We start from the raw sequence: 26,233 nt of genomic DNA, 5'->3' as shown, positions 1-26,233 counted from the left end.
TAATTCTGCTTGTGTTGATTTTTGTGAATTTATTAGGGTGACCCTGGTTCTTATGGATCTCCAGGTTTTCCAGGATTAAAGGTAAATGTACACTATTATAGAAATGATAAATACATTTATATTAGTAAATGCAATTCAGCATCATTGCTGAATTTGTACCATTGTATGCACATACAGTAATTGGAAAGGCAGACACATGCATTTCATAGAATGCGGATTTAGCTGTGGGTGCAAAAACAGAAGCATAAAACTGCTCAATGCAATCCAAGAGCAGGTTAAGACTTCACACAGAATCTCAGTGATCGTGGCATGTGTTGTTCAGATTGAATGATAATGAAATCATTGTTACCCAATCACATTTTTTTAAAAAGGGCATGTTTGTGCTTGTTTGTAGGGAGAACCAGGAATGGTGGGAAATCCTGGGATGACTGGATTTCGTGGCCCAAAGGTAAACAAAATGAGCCAGTTGAGTATTCCTTATAAAATTTTATATCTCTTCTGTTATCTAATTTATTTTAAAGAGTATTTCAAAGAATCATTCAAAAATGTAACTATTGAAAGAGACAGAATTAATTATTTATTTTTTTGATTAAATTTTGTATATATTATTTTAATAAATGCTTTGCATTATTATGTATGATTATCATATCATCAGATTAAACATGATTATATTTTACATTTGAGAAAAAATCATTTAGTTATTTTTTGATTGACACGTATTGATGGTACATATTTATGGGGTACAGAGTTATAAATACATGTATACACTGTGTGATGACCATATTAGGGTAATTAGCATATTTATCATTGCAAAAATTTATCATTTCTCTGATGAGAGCATTTGAACTCTTCTAGTCAATTGAGAACATATAATAAATTATTTTTAGTTATAATCTATAATAATTTAATGTTATACATGCTACCACTACTGTAGACCACTAGGACTTATTTTTCCTATCTAGCTGTGGTTTTTATATCCAGAGAAACAATCCTTTTGAAGGTGAATAATAATGAAAGCTTTAAAAATTCCATGGGATCACATCGTGTTGAGATTAAAAACAGGACAGGTGGGGGGTGGGGGTATTGGAGAGCTGTCTGCTTCACCACCACTAAATTTTTTCTTCTCTTTGTAACATTTGTGATCTCACATTCAGCACTTGCTCAGGACAAGCCATGCTGGGGTGCAATATTTGCTGCTAAAATAAAATGTAGATTCAGATTTTGCTGGATCAACAAACTATGTCCTAGGGAGTCAAGTTAGACCCTCATAGTATCTAAGAAACATAGTCTATCTAAGAAACATAATGACTTTAGAGATAACTAATTTACAGGAATGGAATAATTTTGTTGAGGTTCAATTATTATTTTTCTCTTGTGAGAGTTTTATCAATTGGCCATTTATTTCTACTTGTAGGTAAGAGATTGGGTATGTCTTTATGCTTCTTAGAACTCCACAAATCATTCATTTCTCTCGTCAGCCTATAATCTTTACCTCTTATATGAATGCACATATGGTCCTTCTATTTGTTTAATGTGAGGAAACATGAGTAAAATATTAATATTTCTAAGAGAAGTGAATAAATGAATGATTTCAGGGGGATCCTGGAGACCGTGGGCACCCAGGACCACCAGGTGTTTTGGTAACTCCGTCTCTTCCGATCAAAGGTTTGTGTTTCATTCAGCTCCTCCATAAATTGTGCAGAAATGGGATTTGAGTGGCCCAGACAGAAGAGCCTGGCCCGGTATTTTCATAGCTTGCACACTAGGGAGGCTGAGTACACGAACTTCAGCACGTGTATTTAATTATACATGTGCAGGTGAGATGTGGTCTTGGTTCATCTCTATCAGCATAAGACAACAAATTGTATTTCAGTCCTTAAACTGTACGCTGGGATTTTTATGATGTCCCCTTTCAGAAAGTAGTTTTTGTTTATCGCTAAAAAATCTGTGAAACCATTTGACTAACACCTACCAAGATGCTACTGCCAAGAAAAGAACAGCCTAAATCAATGACAAAGAGCTCTGCACTCTCAGATCAGGCAAAGGGGTTCACATCTAAGATATTCCATTTGAAATGTGGCAAGAAACTGCAAAAGAATCTCCTAATCATACTTTATTGAGCCTCCCCAAAAGTAATTGTGTCTGTATTTTTAAATGTATGTATACATTTGTTTATTCACATGTGTCTGTTTTTGGCAGGTCCTCCAGGGGACCCAGGGTCCCCTGGCCTCTATGGAGAAACGGGGGCTGTTGGACCACCTGGTCCCCCTGGTCCCTCGGGCAGGCCAGGAGAGGCGTGTGCAGGTATGAATCCGCTGGCTTTTACATGCCAGATTTCCTGCACCATCATCCACGCCAGCAGCTCTCAGCTCTAGGTGATTTGAAATCACATTAAGAGTGTTTAAAAGATACCGATGCATGTGCTCATCCCAGGCCAAGAATGTTAGACTCTCTAGGGGATGGGCCCAGGCATCTGCTATTGTAAAAGCATCCCTGTATTTCTAATGCACAGCCTGGGCTAAGAACCACTGAACTCAAATCAATAACGGTTCATCAGCTGCACCTCAGAAGTATTCAGTTAATATCGCAGAGATATTGTGAGGAATATGTATGTATAACCGGCCTCCCCCAAGATGATCACATGCAGATAAGATTTGGAAACCGCTGCTAGGGTTGAGGGTTCTCTCATGTTTTCCACCCTCCCAGAAGGCTCTCCCTGCTGACATCTGCTTGTAAAATTTAGTTCATAAATCTAGGCCCCAACTTAAATCTCCCACATGAAATGTGGAAATAAAAATTATGATTCAGCTTTGACAGAAAAGGCTCCTCTCCTCCAAAAAATCAAAAACAAAAACAGGAAAACTACAGGTCACAGTGACATTTGATAAAAAGCCTGGAAAGGAGTCCTGTTGACGTAAGGACTTTGAACTCCTTCAGATGCTGTGCTGGGGAATATTCCTGGTAAGATTAGTAATGGAAGTTTAGAGGATATTTGCATTCCGTGAACCCAGGAGAACTGATTAAATCTGTGAGAAGAAAAGTCTTGAATAAGTGTAATTTTTTCTGGTCTGCGTTTCTTGTTATATTTACCAAGAAGGATTAAGAAGTTTCCTGAGATATTCTGCTGCTAACTACAGAATTCTTATTTAATCTCCCACGAATCTAGCTTCCACTTTGTGGGCTCTTGCAACCACAAAGGTAGTAAAACTTTGTCTAGTTCATGTAATTTTTAGGTAGTGTAGCCTTGGTTTAATTGGCCCAGGATTATAAAAGTCATATAGAGTATTTTGTCTTCAGAAAGCACTAGTCTCTGGTCTTAGATTTCTCCTTTTGGGCTTGTTTACAATAAAATAGTGCCTCTAGCAGATTGAAATCAGATCCTAACAGGAGTAAGAAACAAGTGTGTCCAGCAGATTCAAAGCCAGATATGCAGGAAGCTCCTTAATTCCACATGCTTTTTAAAGATGAATTAACCTAGTGAATTTCAAATCTTGACTATGACCCATAGTAAGAAATGCATTTTATTTTGCGTCACATTTATATTATATTACACAGACATGTATTTGTACCCACATATACAGATGACTGAAACTCAAATTTCACAAAATAATACCTTTCTGGTATATGATGCCCTCTATTTTTAAAATTTCATTCTTGTCTTTTGAAAAAAAAAAAAAAATTCTGGCCACAACTCCATTGATTTTATGCTGTGCTATTGAGTGGTCAAGGCTGTAATATGCCATATATTGTAACCCATACTCCCTGTGGGAGATGGTTAAGCATCTCCCTGGCATGAGCACAAGACTTCAGGCAGCATCCAGGTCCATCCTATGACTGTAGAATCCAAGTCCAGTCTTAGGAATGGCATGAAGATAAGGTGGCAGCCAAATCCACAGGGGCACATTTTTATTCTGTTCTGAGTACACCAGTGTATATAGTCCTTATTATACATATTTTATTTGGTAATTATCTATAGTATTTGCTATGGGATAAACAGGGTTTTGGAGTCAGACACTCGTAGTTGAATCCCAGCCTTGCCATGTATGGAGGCCACGTAGTACTTGTAATGAAATATACTCAAGTTTACACTATTCTGTTAGTTCATTTTTGTTGCTTATAACAGAATACCTGAAAGTGGGTAATTTATAAAGAAACAAAATTTATTTCGTACAGCTCTGGAGACTGGGAAGGTCAAAGTTCAGGAAACACAGCTTGTGAGAGCCTTATTCTGGGTGGTGACTGTCCACAGTAAAGCCAGGTATCACATGGCAAATGGCTGGGCAGGAGAGCGCTCACCTGCTCACTTGCCCTCCTTACAAAGCTGTCAGAACCACACCCATGACTACCCATTAAACTATCAATGGATTAATCCATTTACATGGGTACAGTCCTCACAGTCTAATCACCTCTGAGAAGGTCCTAACTTTCAATTACCGTAATAGGATTTCCCACCCTCTTATCACTGTTACAATGAAGATCAAATCTCCAACACTTGAACCTTTGGGGGACAGGTTCAACCCACAGCAACTATGAACTAGAAACATTTCAGTTTCTACTACTTACAAGCTGTGTGATCATGGGCATATATTAAACCTCTTTGTCCTTAGTTTTTTCATCTGTGAAATGGGATCTTGTTAGAGTTGAAAGAAGTAATATGTATACAGTCCTTAGCATCCTGGCATATAGTAAAGACCCAATATGTTAGCTATTATTATCATTACTGATATTTGGCCTAAACTTTCTGTGCCTTATCTGTAAGGCATAACTTTGCAGGGTTGTTTGAGGAGTAAAGATTGTGTTCATAAACATATGTGAAGTCCCAGAACATATGCACATAATAATGATAGCTGTTAATTTAACTAGCATGCTACATTGCCGATTTCCGACAGGGTTTCAGTTGTCTGTTGCTGAATAAATTACCCAAAACCTAGAGGTTTGGAACAACAACAGTCAGTATGCCACCCCTCACTCTCCTTAGGTTCAAGAGTTCAGGAAGGTCTAAGCTGAGTGATTCTGGCTCAGGGATTTTCACACTGCTGCAGTCACATAGGAACTGGAACTGGAAGATGAGGCTTGGTCAGGAAGCTCTCTCCTGTGTCTCTCATGTAGTCTCAGAGTCTCTCTTTATGGTCTCTGTACTGCCTTTGGGCTTCCTTCCAGCATGGTGGCCGCAGAGCTGTGAGATTACTTATATGGTAGCTCAGGACTCCAGTCCCAATTGTTGCAGTTCACGAGGCAGAAAATGCATCACCTTTTCTAATGGCCACATTCAAGGGGAGGAAATGTTGCACCTCTTGATAGGGAGATGCCAACATTCTACAAGAGCATTAGGGACAAGTGCTCCTGTGGTGGCCTTCTCTAAAAACTGCAATCTTCCACAGAGAGACTCTGGAACCAGACATGCTCACTCCCACACAAAGGCTTCCAGCTGTCTCTAAGCCAAAGACACTGGCAAGGGGAGTGGGATGTCAGGGAAAGCAGGATGTATCTGCTGTTGTGTTACTTGTTTTGAACTCATCAGAATACACTGAACATGTGAACATTCATTGTACACGTGCTATTGCTAGATATTACACTGAGCTGCTTATGTAGATTACTTTATTTAATCCTCGTAACAAGCCTATGAGGTAGATCCAGAGGATCCAATGAGTTAAATAGGCTACTTAAGCTCTCATGGCTAGAGAGGTGAGGCCAGGCTCCAATCTGGCACCTCTCTGCTTCCCCACCAACCCGGGCTGTTAAGAAAGGAGAGGTATTTTATGCCCCATAGATGATTATGTGAGTCTCTATTTTTATCCACTAAACGTGCTAATATGTTTATTCAGATTATTATTATCAAGTTCTCATGATGGAAAGATTGAAAAAAAAATAATTTTAATTAAGTAAAATATATTTCTTTCCCAGTAACCATAAAGAATGGGAGAAAATGTATGAATATCTGATTCCCCAAATCTGTTTGTTTCCACCTGTGTGCTGGTTTGAAAGGAGGTGAGGCATTCTGATGACTGGGCTCTTCAGTTATTTTTGAGCTACATCTTTTTCCTTTTTTAAATTTAATGTAGTTTATTCAGATTACTGTGATATGACTACTTCTTTATACCTAGTAATCTGCTTTGTGAAAAAGCAGATTACTTTTTAGAGGAATCTTATTTTTCTTCTACTTTTTCTGACCACTGTCATCTAGAGAAGTTTTATTTAAACAGTTCTATGGAGATGTCATTGACATATAAAAATTGTGTATATTTAAGGTGTACAACTTGATGTTCTGATGTGTGTATATATATATATATGCATTGTGAAAAGATCACCACATCCAGCTAATTAACATACCTGTCACCTCTACATAGTTGTGTGTGTGTGTGTGTGTGTGTGTGTGTGTGTGTGTGTGTGTGTGTGTATGGTGAGAAGACTTAAGATTTATCCTCTTAGCAAATTTCGAGTACACAATACAGTATTGTTAACTGGAGTCACCACTCTGTACGTTACATCTCCAGAACGTATTCATTTTGCATAACTGAGGCTTTGTACCCTTTGACCAACATCTTCCCATTCCCCTCACCCCCAGCCCTTAACAACCACCATTCCACCCTTTGCTTCTATGAGTTCAACTTTTTTTAGACTCCACTTGTAAGTGAGATCATGTAATATTTAAGTTTGACTTTTTTAGATTCTGCACATACGTGAGATCATGCTGTATTTCTCTTTCTGTGTCTGGCTTATTTCACTTAGCAGAATGTCCTCCAGATCCATCCATTTTCCTTCAAAAAAATCCTCGCCCTAAGGAAGAATGATTTTGATTTCTTCTACAGAAATGCTTATTCTGAAAGCATATATGGTTTTCATTCTTGATTTCTCTTGCAGGCATGATAGGACCCCGTGGGCCACAAGGGCTTCCTGGTCATCCAGGGCTTCCAGGGGCAGCTGGGATTCCTGGAAGACCTGATTCTGCTCCAGGAAAACCAGGAAAGCCAGGGCCACCTGGCCTGCCTGGAGCACCAGGGCTGCAGGGACCCCCAGGATCAGATGGTAAAGTGCTCCTCATTCACATTCGTTAGCATTTATGTTGCATTTGACATTTGCAGTGTCATTCAGAAAGTATAACTTTCTAAGTATTTAAAAAATTATGTATATTTCTTGAGCCAACTTAGTAATATTGAAACGCTTTTACAAATAAGTAAACTGAGGGTGGACTATCACATCAATTAAAGTATGTGCAATTATTTGGTTGGGAGTTTTAAGTGTGAATGATAAAATTTTGTAAAGTAATACAATTTTTATTTTAAAATGTAGCTTTTATTTTTATCAGAGTTTTATATGCACCTGCTTTAAGAGTCAAACTGTTCTATGAGGACTGTTATAAAGAATCACAATCACAGGAGACCTCTTCTCCTATTCCTTCCTCCCCAGAGGCAATTATTTCCACACGTGTATCTGGACATTGGGTTATTTGCCTCTATATTGACATTCAATAGACTTGTACTGCTATTTCTTAATTTTTCAAGTTCAGCAGTATTTTTTGACTTCCCTTACAGAAGAAGAATTTAATTTCTTTACTACCCCCACACCACACATGTGCACATTTTCCACTCCCATGACCTATCAATAGACTTATAATCATGATTTTGGCTAAATAAATATTCAGTGTTTACATGAAATATTCAGTGTTTACATATAATAGTACATATTATTACTTTTGCAATACAACATTTTGTAAATAATTGTCTTGTTTTCTTTGTGTGTTTGCTTGGTTTTCAATATACTTACTATAAATTTAACCTGAAACTACCCAGAATTGTGTAAATCTCATTATTATACACTCTAACTCCTTAATATTCTACTAGCATTATCTTTTTGAATAAATCTCTCCTGGAACTTCTTGACCAAATTAAGTCAGGTTGCACTTTTAATTTCTTGCAAGACACTATCTTGAAATCTTCTTTCACCATTACCTTCATTCTCTCTCTCTCTCTCTCATTTCCTGTTTCCCACAGCTCAAATATTTATTTTGATAGTCTACTCCCTCATTACACTTTCTGAGAAAGGTTGTAAGTAAGAGGGTAAACTTTGGGGATCTTACTTGTTTGAAAATGCCTTTATTCTACTGTGAAATTGAATTGATAGTCTGGCTGAGTATAAAATTCTAGGTTCGAAATCTTTTTCCCTTTGGCTTTTGAACACATCTTCTATTCTTTAATAGCTTCCAGCATTGCAGCAGAGAACTTCAATAACATTTAGATACTTGACCCTTTGTTTGAAATCTTTTCCTTTCTGGAAGCATAGAGGAGATTTTGTTTGTTTTTACTGCCTTAAATTTTACAATAAATTGCCTCTGTGTGGGTACATTTGCCTTTACTTGCAGGCACTCAGTGGGCAGTATTAATCCAACACATATTCTTCATTTCTGGAAAAATTTCTTGAAGTATTTATTTGAAGACACTCTTTCCTTCATTTTTTCCCCCTTTTACTTCTTTCTGAACACTTTATCAATTTGTCTGTTAGAAAACCAATCCCACATCTCTTTTTTTTTTAACCTTTATTCTTTATTTTCCATAACACTTTCTGGGAGTTTTCTTCAGCTCCATCTTCCAGCTCTACTCCAGATTTTTAAAATTTCCACTATCTCTCTTTTTCTCGATGCTGGCCAATACAGGGATCTGAATCCCTCACCTTAGTGTATAACACCGCACTCTAACCAGCTGGGCTAGCTGGCCAACCCTCTTATTTTCTTGTAATGTTTCCTTTTGCAGCATAGTGTTCATGTTTCAGGGGTGGAACACCCACCCTCTACTACTATTTTAATTGTATGGTTTCTTTCAATGTTTTCTTCCTGCTACATTGTCCGTTTGCTCGTTTTTTTGAGTAATTGTTGTTTTTTTCTGCTGCAGTTTCAAGAAGAGGATCTTCTGGTCTGGTTTTTTTGACACTTTCAATATAAATTGGGTTCTTTTTCAGTTTTCCCTGCTACTTAGAAGTCAGCTTTCTTAGGGTCTGCTAAGTCTTTTTACATTTTTCTTGCTGTTAGTTCTCCCATTTTCTTTGTCCGATGGGCTTATTCCTTTTTATAAAATTTTTTTTTGCTGTCTTTTATTCTACTGGGATTTTGGGAAAATGAAGAATTTATTGTTTGCATTTCATTTGTCATCTTTAACCAGATGTCTCCAAATTTTTGCTTTCATAAGCCCTGCTTCGTGCTTTCTTCCTTGGCTAATGATTGATAATTAAAGGGGGCAAAATATTTGCCATTCACTGACTTGGTTTTTTTTATGTGTTTTATTTTGGTATGCTGTTTGTTTTGTTGTCAGTTACCTTGTTCTGTAATTCACTACCTTAGGGCTGAGATTAGGGACGGTTTTATCAATGGTTACGTAGCAGAAGCATGCGTTGACAATTGTATGGTTTTTATGTGTGTATATTCTCATGTTATAGAGGAAGAATCTTAGGAAAAGAATGGAACAAAGAATGGGGCTGGGAGGGGAAGCACAGAGGGGAGAGTGCAGGAGACACTTGTTCTGTAGAAGACATTCACCAAAGTTATGTGTTTCCCTCTGTCCATCCCCAACCCGACATACAGTGATATATTGTAGTGTTGGATGTCCTGGACCACAAGGAATAAAAGGCAAAGTGGGTCCTCCAGGAAGAAGAGGCTCAAAAGGAGAAAAAGGCAAGTATGCATCAAAGGTAGAATTTCTAGAAGACAGCCACATATGGAGGACTGCGGCATTTATGAGACGTGCAATGTGGCATTTCATTCAGCTTTACCACTTTAGTTCCCACTATGAGTACTCCACTTTATAATGTGCTATGATGTGATTAAGTTACTGAAGAGGCAAATCCTATATCTTAGAGTAAAAAGGAGACGCTTACCTGACATGAAATTTACCTCAAAGTGGTGTCTTTGCTCACAAGGGTCCTCTTGATCCCTCGTGATAGGACAGAATTGATATTTTATTTCAGTATCTCTCTGGGGGACCCATACTTCCCAGACTTATAAAATGCCTGTGGCTCTGTGGTCAGTAATCCCTCTTCATGGATTATTTTGTTTTCTTAATTGTTCAGGGTTTATGCTCTAACCAATTTATTTTTTTAGTGTCTTCAGTAGAATCAAGAGACTTTTAAACTTTTTAAAATAAAGTTTTCTGGGCCGACCCCGTGGCGTACTCGGGAGAGTGCGGCGCTGGGAGCGCAGCGACGCTACCGCCGCGGGTTTGGATCCTATATAGGAATGGCCGGTGCGCTCACTGGCTGAGTACCGGTCACAAAAAAGACAATAAATAAATAAATAAATAAATAAATAAATAAATAAATAATAAAGTTTTCTTATTTTTAAAGTTTCTTCAGTGGAATTGGACATCAGCTTTCCCCACAGAACTTGTCAGCATGAGTTTACAAAAGCAGAAAATACTCCACTTGTTTAGGAGCAATATAACCAGCCCACATTGACCACGCCTAAGGACCCCCACACCATGCCCGTGCTACATCCCAGTCCCCACATCACGTATTATCAATTGTCTGTGATAAGAATTGTACACATTTGTTTTTCATTTGTGCTACTGGTTTTGTGTAGTAAAGCCCTTCCTAGGGATTTTATTCAGGAAACATGACAAGTCTGCTTTTATTCTCTGCCTAGGAAATGAAGGACTCTGTGCCTGTCAGCCTGGTCCCAGGGGTCCCCCTGGCCCTCCAGGACTTCCTGGGAGGCAGGGGAGCAAGGGAGACATGGGGCTCCCTGGCTGGCTTGGAGAAAAAGGTAACCCAGGCTCTCCTGGTGTTGAAGGATCTCCAGGGCCACCCGTGAGTAACTACTCCCAGTCACAGTCTTTCCACTTGAGAGGACAGGTAGAGACAGAATTCAATGTGCCTCTTTCTATTGAGAGTGTGAAATATATCTTATGTTTTGAACCTATAAACATATTAATAACTAAAAAAACTCCTGTATTCATTCATTTGCCCATCCATCCATCATTCATTTATTCAACTAATTAATATTTAATGAGTACCTGCTATGTTCCAGGCACTGCTCCAGGTGCTAGGGATACAACAGGGACCAGAACACAGTCTGTGCCCTCCTAGAGCTTCAGAGAGGACACAGAGCATGTAACAGCTAAACGAGTAAATGTGCAGTATGGCAGATGGTGACAAAGGCCATCGCCATGTCGTGTGGCTGGAGTGGGGGAGAATGAGTGGCAGAGCAGGAGAGATGAAGTCAAGGAAAGGGCTTGGTGGTGGCCGAGCGGGGGCCTGTGCAGGTAGGTCAGATTGGAGCTTTTACCCTGGAGGCCATGGAATAGCCAGGGAGAGTTTTAAGAAGAGAGAGACCTAATCTGACATTAGTTTTCAATCGCTCCCTTGCTCTGGGTGCTCTGTGGAGAACAGACCTTAGGGACAAGGGAAGAAGCAGAGGGATTTGCTGGCAGGCTGCTCAGGAATCCTGGTGAAATATAATGGAGGACACACAAGTGCAGCAGGGCTGGGCGCTGTAGGCGGTGGTCAGATTCTGGATGCATTTTGAAGGTAGAACCAACAGATTAGTAGTTAGATTGAACCTAGGATACAAGAAAAAGAGAAGTAAAGGGCAGAGCTGAGGCTTTTGGCCTGAGCCATCTGGAGAAGGCAGCCACCATGTGCAAGGACAGGGAAGACGACAGAAGGAGGTGGCATTGGGCGGGGAAAGGAAGCAGTTTTGTTCGAGACATCTTAGGGTGGAGGTGCCTATTCGACCCACGAGTTGAGATACTGAGTAGGCGGTGGGATGATGTTCACCGTAAGGATTCAGCTGAGAGGTCCAGGCTGGAGATAATGGCTTTCTCAGAGTTTATGTGATGTTTAGTGCCAGAGTGGATGAAATTGATCTCAAAATAGCCCTCATCTGCTGATGGTTACAAACGACTCAGGTTGAGGCACAGCCTTTCAGCAGCCGGTTCCCCCAGAATAAAATCACTGCCCAGTGGGGCACCCCTCTAGGGGCCAGAGACAGCCTTCTGTCCCCTCCTTATGAAAGAGGCTTAATCCTAAAATGACCTGGGGCCTAACCATCAAGTTCAAAAGGACTCCTTTCCATTTTTCCCAGCAAATATCATGAGAATAAGATTCCAATCTGAGGGCCTTAAGTGAAGGTGACGATGAAGGTGTCCCCACACCATTCTCGTCACATGCACAAAACACACTTGCAAAGTCTACTCAACAGAAAGCTGGGTCCTTAATGCATGTACGCTGAATGAACATGGGTGCAATTATTAAGTAGTTTGTATTTTATAGTCTGCCTTTTTAATTGTACATTTTATTATAGTCGAAATTATATGTTGTTATTTAATCTTAATGAAGATTTTCATAGCTCTCAAGTATTTTTGTGGATTTCTATTGAATTGCTTCAGAGGACTGACTTCTTTGAGTGTGAATTACTCGTTCATTCGGGGTTGTCACAGATAAGGTTTACTTAATTCAGTCGCTCTAGGACTTACCTCTTTGGAATGGCTGCATTTTTGATGTCTTCATTCTTTATATGATTCTGTCCCTATGACTTCTCTGCATTAAATTCATCACACTGTGGTCACAGTCAGGGACCAGGATCACACCACTGGGCATTGAAAGGAAAGAGGAGAGAGGAAAGGACAGACAGAAGACAGAATCAGAGACAATCCCTATTGAGTACTTTCAGTCCTCTCTATATCTGTCATCTGCCAGTACCTGGCTCTATTAGCCACAGATTGGTAGAAAAGTAGAAAACAGAAAGTGGGCATAAATTTCTTGCAATTTTTTCTGAATGAACCAAGTCTTTGTATTCATTGCCTTAGCCTGAGGTCTCTCCCTAGGATGGGGCTTCCCACTTAGACACTGCAGTGCAAGCCGCTAGGGCCTGGGAGCAAGTGGACCCTGCTTCATATTCCATCTCTTGTGTCTGGGAGGTCTGCAGGCTTTTTCAGGGGCAGCTGTGTCATTTGTAACAGTAGCCGTCTTATAGGTTTGTTGGGAGGAATTTGATTCAGTCATGTATTTTGAGAACTGTAAGGTACACACTAATGAACAAACCAGCTGGTAGGAATTCAATTCAGTCATATGTTTTGAGAACTGTAAGGTACACACTAATGAACAAACCAGTACACACTAATGAGCAAACTGCCCCTGAGGAGTCTGCAGAGTAAACCAAAGGTCAGAAACTGTCCCAGGCTAATTCTGACCCGCTGGAGTGTTTGTTTGTGTCCTCATAGTGTTCATTTTTGTTTATCAACATGAGATTCCTGGCGTCCCTTAAAAAATTGGAAGTTCATGAACACAAGGGTAATGCAACACCACCGCCATTGGGGCTGTGTCTGTCAGGGTGGCTGTGCCTGGCGCGGGAGGCCTGGGCATTCAGTCCCCACCATGCCCACCCACCACTTCCCTTGGACAGGTGCAGCCCTTGTGGGCATCAGAGGTTGAAGTTCCTGGTCTAGACCATGTAAAAAACAACTAAAATATGCTGGCAGAGAGGAATTTTTGTTGTTCTGAGCTTTTGTTGTGTTAACACAGTGTTCAGTGATCTCAGATCTTACAATTGGGAAAAGTAGCTCTTTGTCCCAAAGCTGCTGAGAACCTTTGCCTCAGGAATCTCTTTAGTGAAGTAAATGTTTAACCTGAGTCTGATGATCTTGCTAACTGTTGTATCCTCAGTACTCAGAGTAATGCCTGGTACGTTGTAGGTTTTCAGTAAATGTTTCTTTAACCAAGTCCGAAGACAGCATTGGTAATTTTCTTTTTCTTACTAGCTCCGATGTGTCTCTGTTCTGACTCTAGGACTTGAAATTCTTCATGTACAGAGTGTTAGAGCAATTCATAGTACATTCTAAGTCTCCAATGCGCTTAATACTACACTGCTCAGACTCCCAGTGTGTGTTCATTCTTCCAGGTACCAGGGTCTTGTTTATTGAGCACACCACTGCCTGCTGTATACATTTTTGGTTTCTCCTTCATGGTTACTGCTTGATGCTGCCTTTGTGCTTATCTCGACGAGTACCTCTCCTCCCCTTCAGAGCTCACAGCTGATGTTAGCAGAGGCCAGCTAAAAAGACATTTAAGCTTGTTTGAACACATTCTTAGATTGTGTGAAAATAAGGCAGGAAGCAGCATCTGTGCGAGCAAAGCAAATGCTCTGCTCAGTTATTTTTACCTCTTTGCAGTTTTTCTTGACTGTGTTTTTTGATTATTGAGGTCACTAGATGAGTATCCTGAAACTATATATAGTGTTTTTATAACAGTAGTTGATACGATGCTGGGCCACTCTAGAATACCAACCGTAGATTTCCATATTTGACATGGTTTGATATTCAATAATATGTAGCACTTAAAAAGTGACTCAAATAGTCTAGTCTCAGAGTAGTGCTGAGGCTGAAAGAGGATGAGCCTATCAGCCAAAAGGAGTTGTTTATGTGCTGTACAGAGGAAATGTGTTGACTGCAGCAAGGTCCTTATTTCCCCTTCTCTTGCTCATCGCCCTCTCTTAACATCACATTATTTCTATCCTCTTTCATCACAAACTTATCCAGAAATCTCTACCTTCAGCTCTAGTGGCAGCTCTTGTGTAACCACCCTCCTCTTTCCTCCCAATTTTGCATTACAAAGCCCAAGAGAATAAAAAAAAAATTTAATTGCAAGTTTTTATTTGAGATAGTTGAAGACTCACAGGAGGTTGCACAATCATACGGAGAGTTCTCATGCACCCTCACCCAGCTTCCCCCAGTGATAAGTGACAGGACCACAGCACAGGGCCCAAACCAGGAAATGGTCACTGATACATTTCTACTAACTCAGATATGGACCTTATTCAGATTTCACCAACTTTTACATGCAGGTCAAGAGCCTCAATTTTGTAAGGTAGGACCACCTTGGAAGGCCAAGCCGGAATCTTTAACGAGATTTAGGAGGGAAGAAGAGGGAGATTAGATACTCATGCAGGTGAGTAACTTTTGACCCATCACAATCTAATTTCTCCCTCTTATTTTTCACCAAGGGAAAACCCGGTGCCTCAGGACCACCTGGCAACAAAGGAGCAAAGGGCGACCCGATTGTATCAAGAGTTAAAGGTGAACACGATCAATCACTTAGCTCCCTGCCATTTTATGAATGATATGTGGACCATCCTCTCGCGTTAATTTTCCCTGTGACCACAGATCAATCCTATATAACTTGAGATTGATGAGATTGGTTAAAAAGTACTCCCTGCCCTTCATAGAGTCATATGAATGTCCAGCCTCAAATCCTGTCTCTTATTTGAAAACATTAATGCTCGCTCCGTCACATATTCAGATCCTCATTAGAGTAAACTTGGGTTTGCAACAAGACCACCTTTGACTTGCCTAGTGTTTATTCCCTGCATTATAGTATCCTATATTAATCAAGAATATTTTAGTTGTAACAGAAACCCAGCTGAAAGTCATTTAAGAAAAAAAAATTATTGATAGATAAAATGTGAAAAGTTAGATGTAGGGTTTGCACTGGGACAACAGGTCTAGGGCTTTGAATGGCGTCAGGATGCTCTGCTCTCCCTGAATCCTTCATCTTTCAGTACACCATCTGCATTTTCTCCTGTCACACTGCATTTCTCTGGACTCTGGGGTACATGCCCCCAGGCATCTCCAAGTTCTTACTACCAGAGATGAAGAGAGCTCTACTTTTCCAGCTCCAGTTAGAAAAATAATTCCAGAAAGGACTGATAGCTCAGGGCAAGTGCCCAACCACGGACCATCCCCCCACTCACTATATGTCAGGGGATGGAGTACTGTGTTTGGCATCACATGAGCAGAGGAGGATTCTGAGATTAGCGCTTCCACACACCACTTCCTTGTTGGAATGGGAAAAAGAGCCTTTCCCAAGTAAAGAGATTCAATGGGTTTGGCAATTGTCACTGTCCTGTTTGGCCTTGGCAGAGTCTCTGACTTTGGGCAGCTGAGACCTCAGAGGAAACTACCCACACAGAGTCAAGGCCATTGTCTTTATCTTTAGTCCTCTGTTTCCCTCTACTTCACCCCTGCTGATGAGATCTCAACTATCTTTTGGCCTCTATTCCCAGGGCAGAAAGGAGAAAAAGGTCCTGATGGGCCCCCAGGAATTCCAGGGCAGCAGGGACTACACGGTCGGGATGGACATCCTGGAGAAAAAGGGGATCCAGGACCCCCAGTATGTATAATTCTTCTCCTGCTATAGAATTTTATTTTCTTATATGGCCACTCAGGCATCTATTTTCCCCTTCTACCAAACTGGAATGCAGTGAAGTGTCACTGTGCTGTAAATCAGAGTCAACCCTGGCTCATTGCCACCAAAAGAGGATTGTTATCAAAGGTACGGCCTACCTGGAGATTGTCTAAAATCCTCTGTGGCAGTTCAGTCATGGCAAGACTTTCTGTCCGGTCTTTGTATTACTCTGGTGGTGGTTATTTCTTTCTAGGAGGCTTGTATCTTACAAAACCCCCACTGATCTCAAGTCTGTTGAGTTGGTGCTGTAGGGTGGAAGATAGAGCACAGGTCCCTATAATTAGCTTCAGTTCTGGTTCCTGGTGAAGAAGCACTCGTGAGAAGGTATCAAGCAAGAAAGGATGAGCTAGTGCAAATCCACTGAACTGACATATTGGTTGGTGGTAAATCTCACTGATCCATGATATTTGTCCATTTTTCAAATGTTTTGGGTGGACACCATGTGTAGGTAATGAAGGTCATAGGAAAAAGAACACGAGACATGATCCAGTGCTTAGGAAGTTAAAGTATCTTGGGTATGTAAAGTATTTTTGAATGCTTACAACACCACAGAAACTGGGCTAGATGTTCTAACAGTAGTCTTCTGAAGAGCAATTATCTTCCCAATTTTACAGTAAGGAAATGGAGGCTTAGGGTGTGTTACTCAAGGTTACCTATGCACTGATTGGGCTAAACAGGAGAGAAATCTCCAGTCTGTCTTATTCCAAAGTGAATGCTATTTCTACCAGACTGTGCTGCCTGCCATGTGCTATGGGAAACCATTTAGAGTGTTGTAATAGGGACGGACCACGTTCTGATTTTATAAGAATTCCTTCAGACAGAGTACTTGTGAACAAGAGACAGAAGCTTGGGAATTGGGTTAAATGTTGTTTATAGCTTTCTGGCCTTTATAGCTGGTGTCACATATACAAATGATCTCTGCTATAGGTTTGGTAATCTTTGCTTAATTCATTCTTCCACTGAAGAAACTGTTTAGAAACCAGTGTCACTGAGTGGTAATTGTCATACTGTACTCACCTAACTTTAAAAGCCAAAGTATGTTTACAGATCAAATTGGAAGAGGAATTTCTACAGCACCCCCTGGAGCTCTTCCTAGATTTGTTGAAACAATCCAGACCCATAAGACCATCATAGACCACATTTGGGGCCAGGGTACTCAGACGAATAGAAGACAGGACCCCCAACGTGCCAGCAGGGCAGGGAAGCGTCAGGTGCTCCTTGTCTCTGAGAGTTCTCGCAGCTGTTCCTTCTGTTGGGGTGCAGAAGATGAGATCCACATGTGGCAGATGTGGGCGCAGCCCTGACTTGAAAGCCTCATTCCCCACAGCAGCTGTTATCACTTTTGGTGACGCAGTATGGGGCTTGCCAGTTACTGGAGACACAACTCAAGGAAGCCCCAAGGAGGGTTCCCCACAGGTGTTTACAGTCCTTCCAGAGCAGATGCAAATTTTGCATGTTACTGTGATCCCATGTTACTGGGATCGATGTTACTGTGAGCTATGTTGCCTAGGAATGTAGCTGATGATCTGATTTTTATCAGGTTTCCAGAAGAACAGAGCTAGACAGCTAATGAAAGGTAAAATTTTCATGCAGGAGGGGGAAGGATTTGTTAGTCCTTTACCCACAGATGTGGAGGGCGATAGAGTCTATCCATATACCATCTCACAAGAATGCAAGAGAACAATTTCAAATACATATGAGCTTAAATAAATAAACTTTAAAAAAATACATAAGAACTTATTCAATCTGTGAGCTCGTGACCTCTCTTGATTTACTCATTTCTATATTTCATGATATTTAATATTAGAGAGTAGTTCTACATAAAATTTCATATTCTGTATTTAATGCAAAAGATTTATTCACTCTGAACAGAAACCAAAGGATCTTATTCTGTATATGAGGCATAACACACGCAACTGTATCATATATATGCATGTAAATATCATAAGATGCATGTAAAATATTAAGAATAATCTGAGCTAATAATTTTAAATGACATTTGCTGCAGAGTAACTGCCTCCTGGAATTATGGACTTTTTGCATGTCTTCGTATAGCCTACAATGACTACTTTGAGTTCATGGACTTTCAAAGATTGGTAACTGATTCATGACGTAAATATTTCCAGGGGGATCACGAAGATGCAGCTCGAGGTGGTAAAGGGTGTCCTGGACCACCAGGCACCCCAGGCAAAGCAGGACCTGTGGGGCCTCCAGGACTGGGATTTCCTGGTCCACAGGGAGAGAGAGGTCGACCAGGAGTTCCAGGCTGCCCAGGCTTGAGGGGCCCTGATGGCTTGAAGGGTCAGAAAGGTAATTTTTTTTTCCTTTTTATTTATTTACTTATTTATTATGAATGTTCATGAGATACAAAGCTAGTTGTCACCCCTCGTGCCCAAGATGTGAGGGCCAGATTCATACTGGGGGCATACCCACTACCAGAAATTACTTTTGTACCCTGTGTCTCCCACTCAATTATCCCCCAACCTCCCTCCCCCTCCCCCTCCCCCCTACTCCACTTTGTAGCCCTAGGAATGTTCGCTCCCTCTGTAAGACCAACGCACTACTGTGGTCTCCGAAAGGTAATTTTGAATGTTTTTGTGGAAGAATGTCAAGAGAAGTCATAAAAGCTAAAGTAAGAACTTCTGAGAAAAGTTATTGTAGCTATGGTGTAAATAAAATTCCATCTGGGCGCTGTTCAAACCTTGCACATTATCAAACAAAAGCATGACAGCAAAATAAATATTTTAAAAGAATCTTTAAAATGCTATTATCTTTGCTGCTTTATTTGTTTGGCATGCCAAAAATTGCTTTTCATTCATTTCTCAGTATCAAATCCTACAATCTGACTGTATTAAAATTACACATACATTCAAAGTATCTATTTTTTACAATCTTTTGAGATAATACAGTATATTTTAATTAAAAAACACTAGTATTTTATTTTAAAAAACTCATTGTTCATGAAAAACCGTCTGTAAGCATTATAGGAAGAAAAAAAGGATTTTAAGTATGCATGACAGTTATGCAAATTTTAAACAATAAAGTGACTTTTGGGATTATAGCTGAAAACTTTTAAGAAGGTGGCAAAAAATGTTGATTTAACATTCTTTTTTGTAATATGTTCATTTACATTGAGCTATATTTTCTGTTTGATTGTTTGTCTGTTTGGCAGTGGCTGGTACAGGGATTGAACCCTGAGCCTTGGTGTTATCAGCACCATGTTCTAGCCAACTGAACTAACCTGCCAGCCCAGCCTTGTTAATTGTGAAGTTTTAGAATAAAATAATATCTTTGGTTCTTGCTTTGACAACATAGAAAGTCAAATACCTTGGCATTCGATAATGTGTAAGTTCATGGTTTAGGACCAGCTAAATCTAATATTTTTTATTCATCTCATATGTCTTTGATTTGAGAGCATATGAAGTGATACATTCTGAGATATTATTTCTATTATAAAAGAGAAATATTCCGTTTTAGAAGGAGACGGGAACCAGGCACAAGATTTGGAGTCTTATTTTCCTCACTAATTAAAATGGGGAATGACCATAATCACATTGCTGTCATTAGAAAAATAAGAGACAATATACGTGTATTTGAAGCACCTGGGCCAGGGTGGGCTCTCAGTAAATGGTAGCTGTCATTAATATCTAGCCAGTCTCCTTATTTGCACATTTCCTCCACGTTCAAACAAGGAGCCAAATCTTCTGAACTCAGTGTGGGGCACTTGCTGCTATTTCATGATTTATCAAAGCTTCTGATTCCCTTGTGTTAGATATCCATGAAAGAGGTATCCATGAGCCAATAAATACATTCTTTTTCCTACATTATTGAAATGGATACTTCTTGGAATCAATATTTTTCTTATTTCCATTATGTTTATAATTGTTCAGGGAGTTGAAATTCAGATTTCAGGACATATCTAGAAATTCAGTACAAAAGCAGTTGATGTAATGATACAAGGGAGTTCACTTTTCCTTCAAATTCTACATATACCGTATGGGAAACTATCTTGAGTGAGTTGTCAATGAGACTCACATTGCACTAGGCTATGAGTTATGTGAATGCCACTTTCTTTTTTTTTTTTTTTTTCCATTCCAGGTGACACAATTCCTTGTGATGTAGCCTACCCTGGGAGGCCAGGACCTCCAGGTTTTGATGGAACTCCAGGTAGTATTATCAATGAGAAATCACTGTCTTTACACACTTCCCAGAGTAAAAGAACCAGCAAGGCAGACGAACCAATAGCAAATCCTCAGACAACTAGTTGGGATATTTCTGAAATGATTATAACGTTTCAAAGGACTAAGAGACTAGGGGAAAACAGCATTTGTAATGATTTACAGTTGGGCCTCTAGTGACTGGTTTGAGCACACTCTGGATGGGCTTTTCAGATCTTTGTGCAACAAAATTTACCTTGATTTGATCACATATCACTTAAAATATCTGCCTTTGACAAGGTAAATTCCCCTACACAATTTTCAAAATTGGTTTCTTCCTATGCTTTGTACCTGGATTATTAGAAACAATTTTGTTAATTTTTTAAAAAATTCTTTGAGATGTTGATTGCAATTCAATTGAATTTATAGATTAATTTGACGAGAATTGACATGTTTATGATGAGTCCTCAAATCCATGAATCTGGCACATCTCTTCATTTGCCTAATATTTCTTTTAAGTTCTTAAATTGTTTTATAGTTTTCTCCAAACATATCTTTACTTCCTTTGCTAGATTTACTCTTAGACATCTTATAGTTTCCACTGCTACTGTAAATGGGATCTTTCAAAAAATATTACTTTTTAAAAAGTTCTTATTCTAGACCATAGAAGGACTGTTTCTAACACTTCATTATTAAATGTTATGTTCAACGGAAAAAAAAAAATCTGCCTTTGAGAGTTTTAAGATTATATCTTCTTTCTTTTCCTATGCCCCAAGAGTGAAAAATAATCATTTGCTTACAGATTATAAGTTTCACTCTATTTTTTTTACTTTCCAAGAGAACCAACTTTTAACCAGAAACATTCTAAAAAATGCACTTTCATGCAACAGCTTCATTTGAATAAATCAGTTTTTGGCTGAATTAAACCCAAAATCTTCATAAGGAATTTTGCCTAATTTTTTTTTCTTTCTTCAGTGTTCCTTAAATTGACCCGTTAAGTACTAGCATGGCTATTAAAGGTGACCTTTCTTGTCCCACAGAGCTTCAAAAATATTTGAAGGTTGAATGATGACTGATTCTCTATTGCCCTCTGTAACCATTAGCTTTCAACACCATAATCTATAAACAACCTCAAAATCTCAGTGGGCTATGACAACAAACATTTATTTTCTCTCTATGGATCTGCAGGTTGGTTGGGGTTCAGCTGATCTAAAATGATCTCTGTTGCCTTGGTCCCTGGCTCCAGATGAGGCTCAGATCTCCAACACGCATCTTACTGCAGGGCCAGGGTGTGTTCCTCTCATGAGATTGCAGAAAAGCTCACTTCACACCTCTGATTGCATCATGCTCGTTAATATCCCCTTGGCAAAAGCAAGTCACGTGACCAAGCCCCAACTCAAAGGGCACGGAGGTACACTCCAGCCATCACAAGGCATGGCAAGAGTGTGGCCGCATGATTCCACATCAGCAGAGGGAAGAACGGCTAGTTGAATGATTGAATGTTCATTTTCACTTTGACTCGTACCTTGTCATGGGTGGATAAAAAAGTTTGATGACTTTCACCAGGTTTAGCCTTGAAAGAAGTGAACACTCAAATTTTAAGTTGGCAGCTGTAACTCCTTTGAAGTCTATGGTTCACAAGTAAACCGTTGTATAAATTGTTTTAGCTGAGAGAACCCCTAGTAGGAAATCACAGATGTTTAAAATAAAATCTCAATTCCTTTTGCAGCATTTCTTGCCTATACTTCACTTAAGGGCAAATGGAGTAAGATGCAGGAAAATAGATTTTGGCCTTTACTCTGGCACTTTCTCATCAGCTTAGACGCTGGCCATTACCCCTTTCCTCCTACTGTGCTCACATGATTGTATTTGAGAACTAGCATGGGGAAAATACCAAAAAATTCGTTAAGTCCCAGAGGCTTTCAGGAAGGATCCTTTACAGTATGGTTTCTGAGAAAGTACCTTACCAGAGTCACTCTCTATGAAACCCTTATTTGGAGTACATGACTAATAAAATGATTTTGTGAACCAGGATAGGCAACATCTTTGCTTCCTTAAAGTAAAAATAGTCTAAAAATACTTAGCATAGACTTTGTTTTTTTAATAATGTCATTTTGTTCTCATTTGATTTGTGTTTTCTTGAGTCTGTGTTTTGTTGTTATTGTTTAGGTCCAAAGGGATTTCCAGGTCCGCAGGGTGCTCCTGGGCTGAGGGGTTCAGATGGGCAAAAAGGCCGACGTGGCAAACCAGGAACATCAGAAATACCAGGTCCTCCTGGTAAATGAAGTGTTTTTCCTGCTTTGGGAGTGTCTGTCAGGAACGTTTAAATATTCCTAAAAATGGGTGACTTTATTAAGGACATGGCCCAGGGATCCCTAGATAATGGGGAAATGGTTTCTTGACACATTAGCCCCTTACCTGTGTTGTGATAACTTTTAGATTATGCTGATTTCACAAGCTGCCAGGCTCCTAACACCTTGAAGCATATTACAGGCTATTACTAGTCTATTGTGTTGTTGAAACTGCTCAGTCCAGAGAAAATGTCTGCCAGAGAGTGAAAGAAATTAGGAAAACTCCATTGGCTTTTAGGAAACACAAAGTTACAAGTTATCTCTCTACAAAAGGTGGTAAAACCAACATTACCTACTAAGCTGCTCTGAATTTTAGTAAGTACCCCTGTAATTTTTAGAAATGTGTTTTTATCAGAGTAGTAGTCTTATGTGGATTTGTTCTGTACTTGTAGGTGTAACAATTAAACCTTTTTTTGTTAAATAGGTGTTCGTGGTGACGTGGGGGATCCAGGTTTAAGAGGTGAAAAGGGGTCCTCCCTGGTCGGGCCCCCAGGCCCTCCTGGGCCACCTGGAGTGAATGGTCAGAAAGGAATCCCAGGAGACCCTGCATTCGGTCACCTGGGACCCCCGGGAATGAGGGGTCTATCAGGAGTGCCAGGGACAAAAGGACCCAGAGGTGATCCCGGATGTCCAGGGGCTGAAGGTATGAGGCCCTGCTGGTCCTATGGTCCATAAAGCTGGCTCAGTTTTGGAACAGGTCACTGAAGAGTGCTCAAGCTCTCTTGCTTTAGGTTTCTAGAATATACAAATTTCCCCAAGAGTTTTCCCTCATACACAGGCACTGATTACATTCCCACCAACCTGCACCCCCAGTGTTGCTTTTGCAGGTTATTGGTTGTTTTCTTTTCTTTTTTTGTCGTTTTTTCATGACCGGCACTCAGCCAGTGAGTGCACCGGTCATTCCTATATAGGATCCGAACCCGCGGCGGGAGCGTCGCCGCGCTCCCAGCGCAGCACTCTACCGAGTGCACCACGGGCTCGGCCCTATTGGTTGTTTTCTAATTCAGGGCAGTTCACTGTGGCTCAGTTAACTCAACTTGATTCTGCAGCCACTGGACATCTGCCTGCTTTGGGCTCATGGCAGTATGTTAGTGCCACAAAACGCCAAGAGCTGGGCCCGTGTAACCTGCCCACTGTCGTTGCCAGGTTGGAGGTGGGCAGGGCAGACTGTAAGAGGAAGAGCAGCTCGGAGGGCAGAGCAGTTGGGCTGGAATTGCGGGAAAGCTCCGTGGGAGAGCTGGGCAAGCTGTCTTTGGAGAGGTGACAGGGTGGAGGGACTTTCATTCCAGCAGGGATAGCAGGCAGGGCAGCAAAACTCAAGATGGGAAGATGGCCCCAGCACTGACTCACATCCTTTCCCTAAATCACTGAGGATTCTTCAGGACTGCAGCAGAGATGTTCAGGTTTTAATGTACTTAAAAATAACCCCGGGGGCAGGAAGGAGGGCCATTAAGATTAGTCTTCTTGGCCCCAGTCTCAGGAATTCTGATTCATTTCATCTGGGTGGGGCCCAGCAGTCTGGACTTCAATGAGTCCCTCAGGTGGTCATGATCTGGAGATGACTCTTTTCTAACAAAGGGTGGGCCAGTATTTATTAGATATGCACTGGAGTGCAGAGTCAGTGGAGGGGAGGAAGGGCAGAAGCCGCAGTCTTTGCCCTCAAGGGACTTACATGGTAGTTTTAAAGCCAAAATATTCACATACAAAAAACCCAGTTAATTGAAAAGTAACAAGATAATACATTATTAGGTCAACAAAAATAATTTTGACCAAGTAATTCCATTATCTCACTCGGAAAATGTATCTAAGGGACATGTTCAACAGAAGATGAAGGTTACAGATATGAAAATACTCTTGTAGTATTATCCACAGTAGAGGAACAATTGGACACAGTAGAGTAACACACTCACTCACTCAAAGGAATACTGTTCAGCTGTTAGCAATTAAAACCATATTCGTAAAGACTGCAAAATGAAATATATTTGCAGATTAATATGCAATCTGAAATAATCCAACAATTGAATGTGCATTGTGATGACTATTTTTAAATGTAAACATATGAACCAAAATACAGAGAAAACACTAAAAAATGTTTTGGGGGTTAGGAAGTGAAATTTGGGGAGATTTATTTTTGTTTCTGAAGATTATGACACTGTCTTTCCAATAAATAGAAATTTGAGAGTGCAAGTGATAAAATCTCTTACAAAATGCAAATTAATACAGGACAAACTGGGTTTGCAAAGGCAAGTATTGTAGAGATTTGGCATAAAGCCTGCTGCAAAGTTAGAGGTTAATTAAAATCAGGAAGAACTAAGTGGTTTCTCATTTGCAGAGGCAAGTTCTTTGTGTTGCACATAACCCCATCAAGCAACTCACTTAGCAAAGCGTGGTTTCTCCATTCATTTGGAGCTCAGTACATCTATGATTAGAAAATCCATTCAGAAGCATAACCCATTTGAGCACTGAGTTGGGATCTAAATATTTACCTCCTGTATTGCTACATATGAAGAGTTTACCACTATACAGGCCATGTGTATAGTTTTATGCCATGAATGTCATGGACACATTGTATCATTTCAGGGGCCGATGGCATCCCCGGGTTCCCAGGTCTCAAAGGGCCCAAAGGCAGAGAGGGAAGAGCTGGGTTTCCAGGTATCCCAGGTCCACCCGGTCATTCCTGTGAAAGAGGCGCTCCTGGGATACCAGGGCAACCAGGACACCCCGGGACTCTCGGTAGTCCAGGTAAGTGTTGGCGGGTGTCAGGAAACATGAAGGTCTGGGGTTTGCCCTACTTATAAGCGAATAGGTTCACCTCTTGCTCTTTTATGGATGCTGGCAGAAGCAAGAGTCCTGGGTCAGAGACAAAGGACTTGATTACTCATGAGTTTCCTGTTGGTTTGCATCATTTCCTCATGTCACCCAAGTTCCATGGAGATGACAAAAGTGGGCTGCAAGCATAGGTGGTTGCATTATATGAGAGTGGCACTGAGCCTAGAAACCACTGCTTTCTAGCAGCCTGAAAGAAAGCCTGCTTTATGTAGCAGGGGAGGCACTGTGTCATCTGTCAAGGTTGCTTGCTGCAAACACAACCTTGAGAAATAGCCCAGGTAAAGAGCATCAGAACCTTGCATTGTCAACATACCCAGCGAGACATGTAAGAGCTTGAGAGATCCACAAAGGAATGTCTCTCGACACAAGGTGCTAAGGGACTTAGTCCATCTGTGTTGCTATAACAAAATATCTTAGACTAGGTAACTGATAAACAACAGAAATCTATTTCTGGAGGGAGGTTAGCAAGTCCAAGATCAAGGTGCCAGCAGATTTGGTGTCTGGTGAGGAGGACATGTTCCTCACAGATGGTGCCTTCTATGTGTCCTCCCATGGAGAAAGGGGTGAACAGCTCCCTTGCATCTCTTTTGTAAGGTCATTAATCCTATCATGTTATTTTTGTCCTTGTGACTCACTTACCTTCTAAAGGTCCCATCTCTTAATACTACCACA

The 26,233-nt window shown here is 40.4% G+C and overlaps 1 protein-coding gene across 1 annotated transcript in view; it reads left to right on the top strand.

The window, feature by feature from the left end:
• COL4A4 (collagen type IV alpha 4 chain) overlaps window positions 1–26,233 on the top strand; it is a 99,062-nt gene that overhangs the window by 32,283 nt on the left and 40,546 nt on the right. The window contains exons 14-27 of the mRNA XM_063086665.1: window positions 37–81; window positions 395–448; window positions 1,596–1,665; window positions 2,200–2,304; window positions 6,862–7,026; window positions 9,572–9,661; window positions 10,628–10,791; window positions 14,984–15,056; window positions 16,043–16,149; window positions 18,351–18,534; window positions 20,323–20,391; window positions 22,551–22,658; window positions 23,157–23,375; window positions 25,313–25,474. Coding sequence (XP_062942735.1) covers window positions 37–81; window positions 395–448; window positions 1,596–1,665; window positions 2,200–2,304; window positions 6,862–7,026; window positions 9,572–9,661; window positions 10,628–10,791; window positions 14,984–15,056; window positions 16,043–16,149; window positions 18,351–18,534; window positions 20,323–20,391; window positions 22,551–22,658; window positions 23,157–23,375; window positions 25,313–25,474 — 1,615 coding nt within the window. The remainder of the gene's footprint in view (window positions 1–36; window positions 82–394; window positions 449–1,595; window positions 1,666–2,199; window positions 2,305–6,861; window positions 7,027–9,571; window positions 9,662–10,627; window positions 10,792–14,983; window positions 15,057–16,042; window positions 16,150–18,350; window positions 18,535–20,322; window positions 20,392–22,550; window positions 22,659–23,156; window positions 23,376–25,312; window positions 25,475–26,233) is intronic.

Source organism: Cynocephalus volans, chromosome 1, assembly GCF_027409185.1.
Source record: "Cynocephalus volans isolate mCynVol1 chromosome 1, mCynVol1.pri, whole genome shotgun sequence".
NCBI lineage: Eukaryota > Metazoa > Chordata > Mammalia > Dermoptera > Cynocephalidae > Cynocephalus > Cynocephalus volans.
The sequence above is the reverse complement of the archived record's forward strand: the minus strand, read 5'-3'. Positions and strand labels throughout refer to the sequence as shown.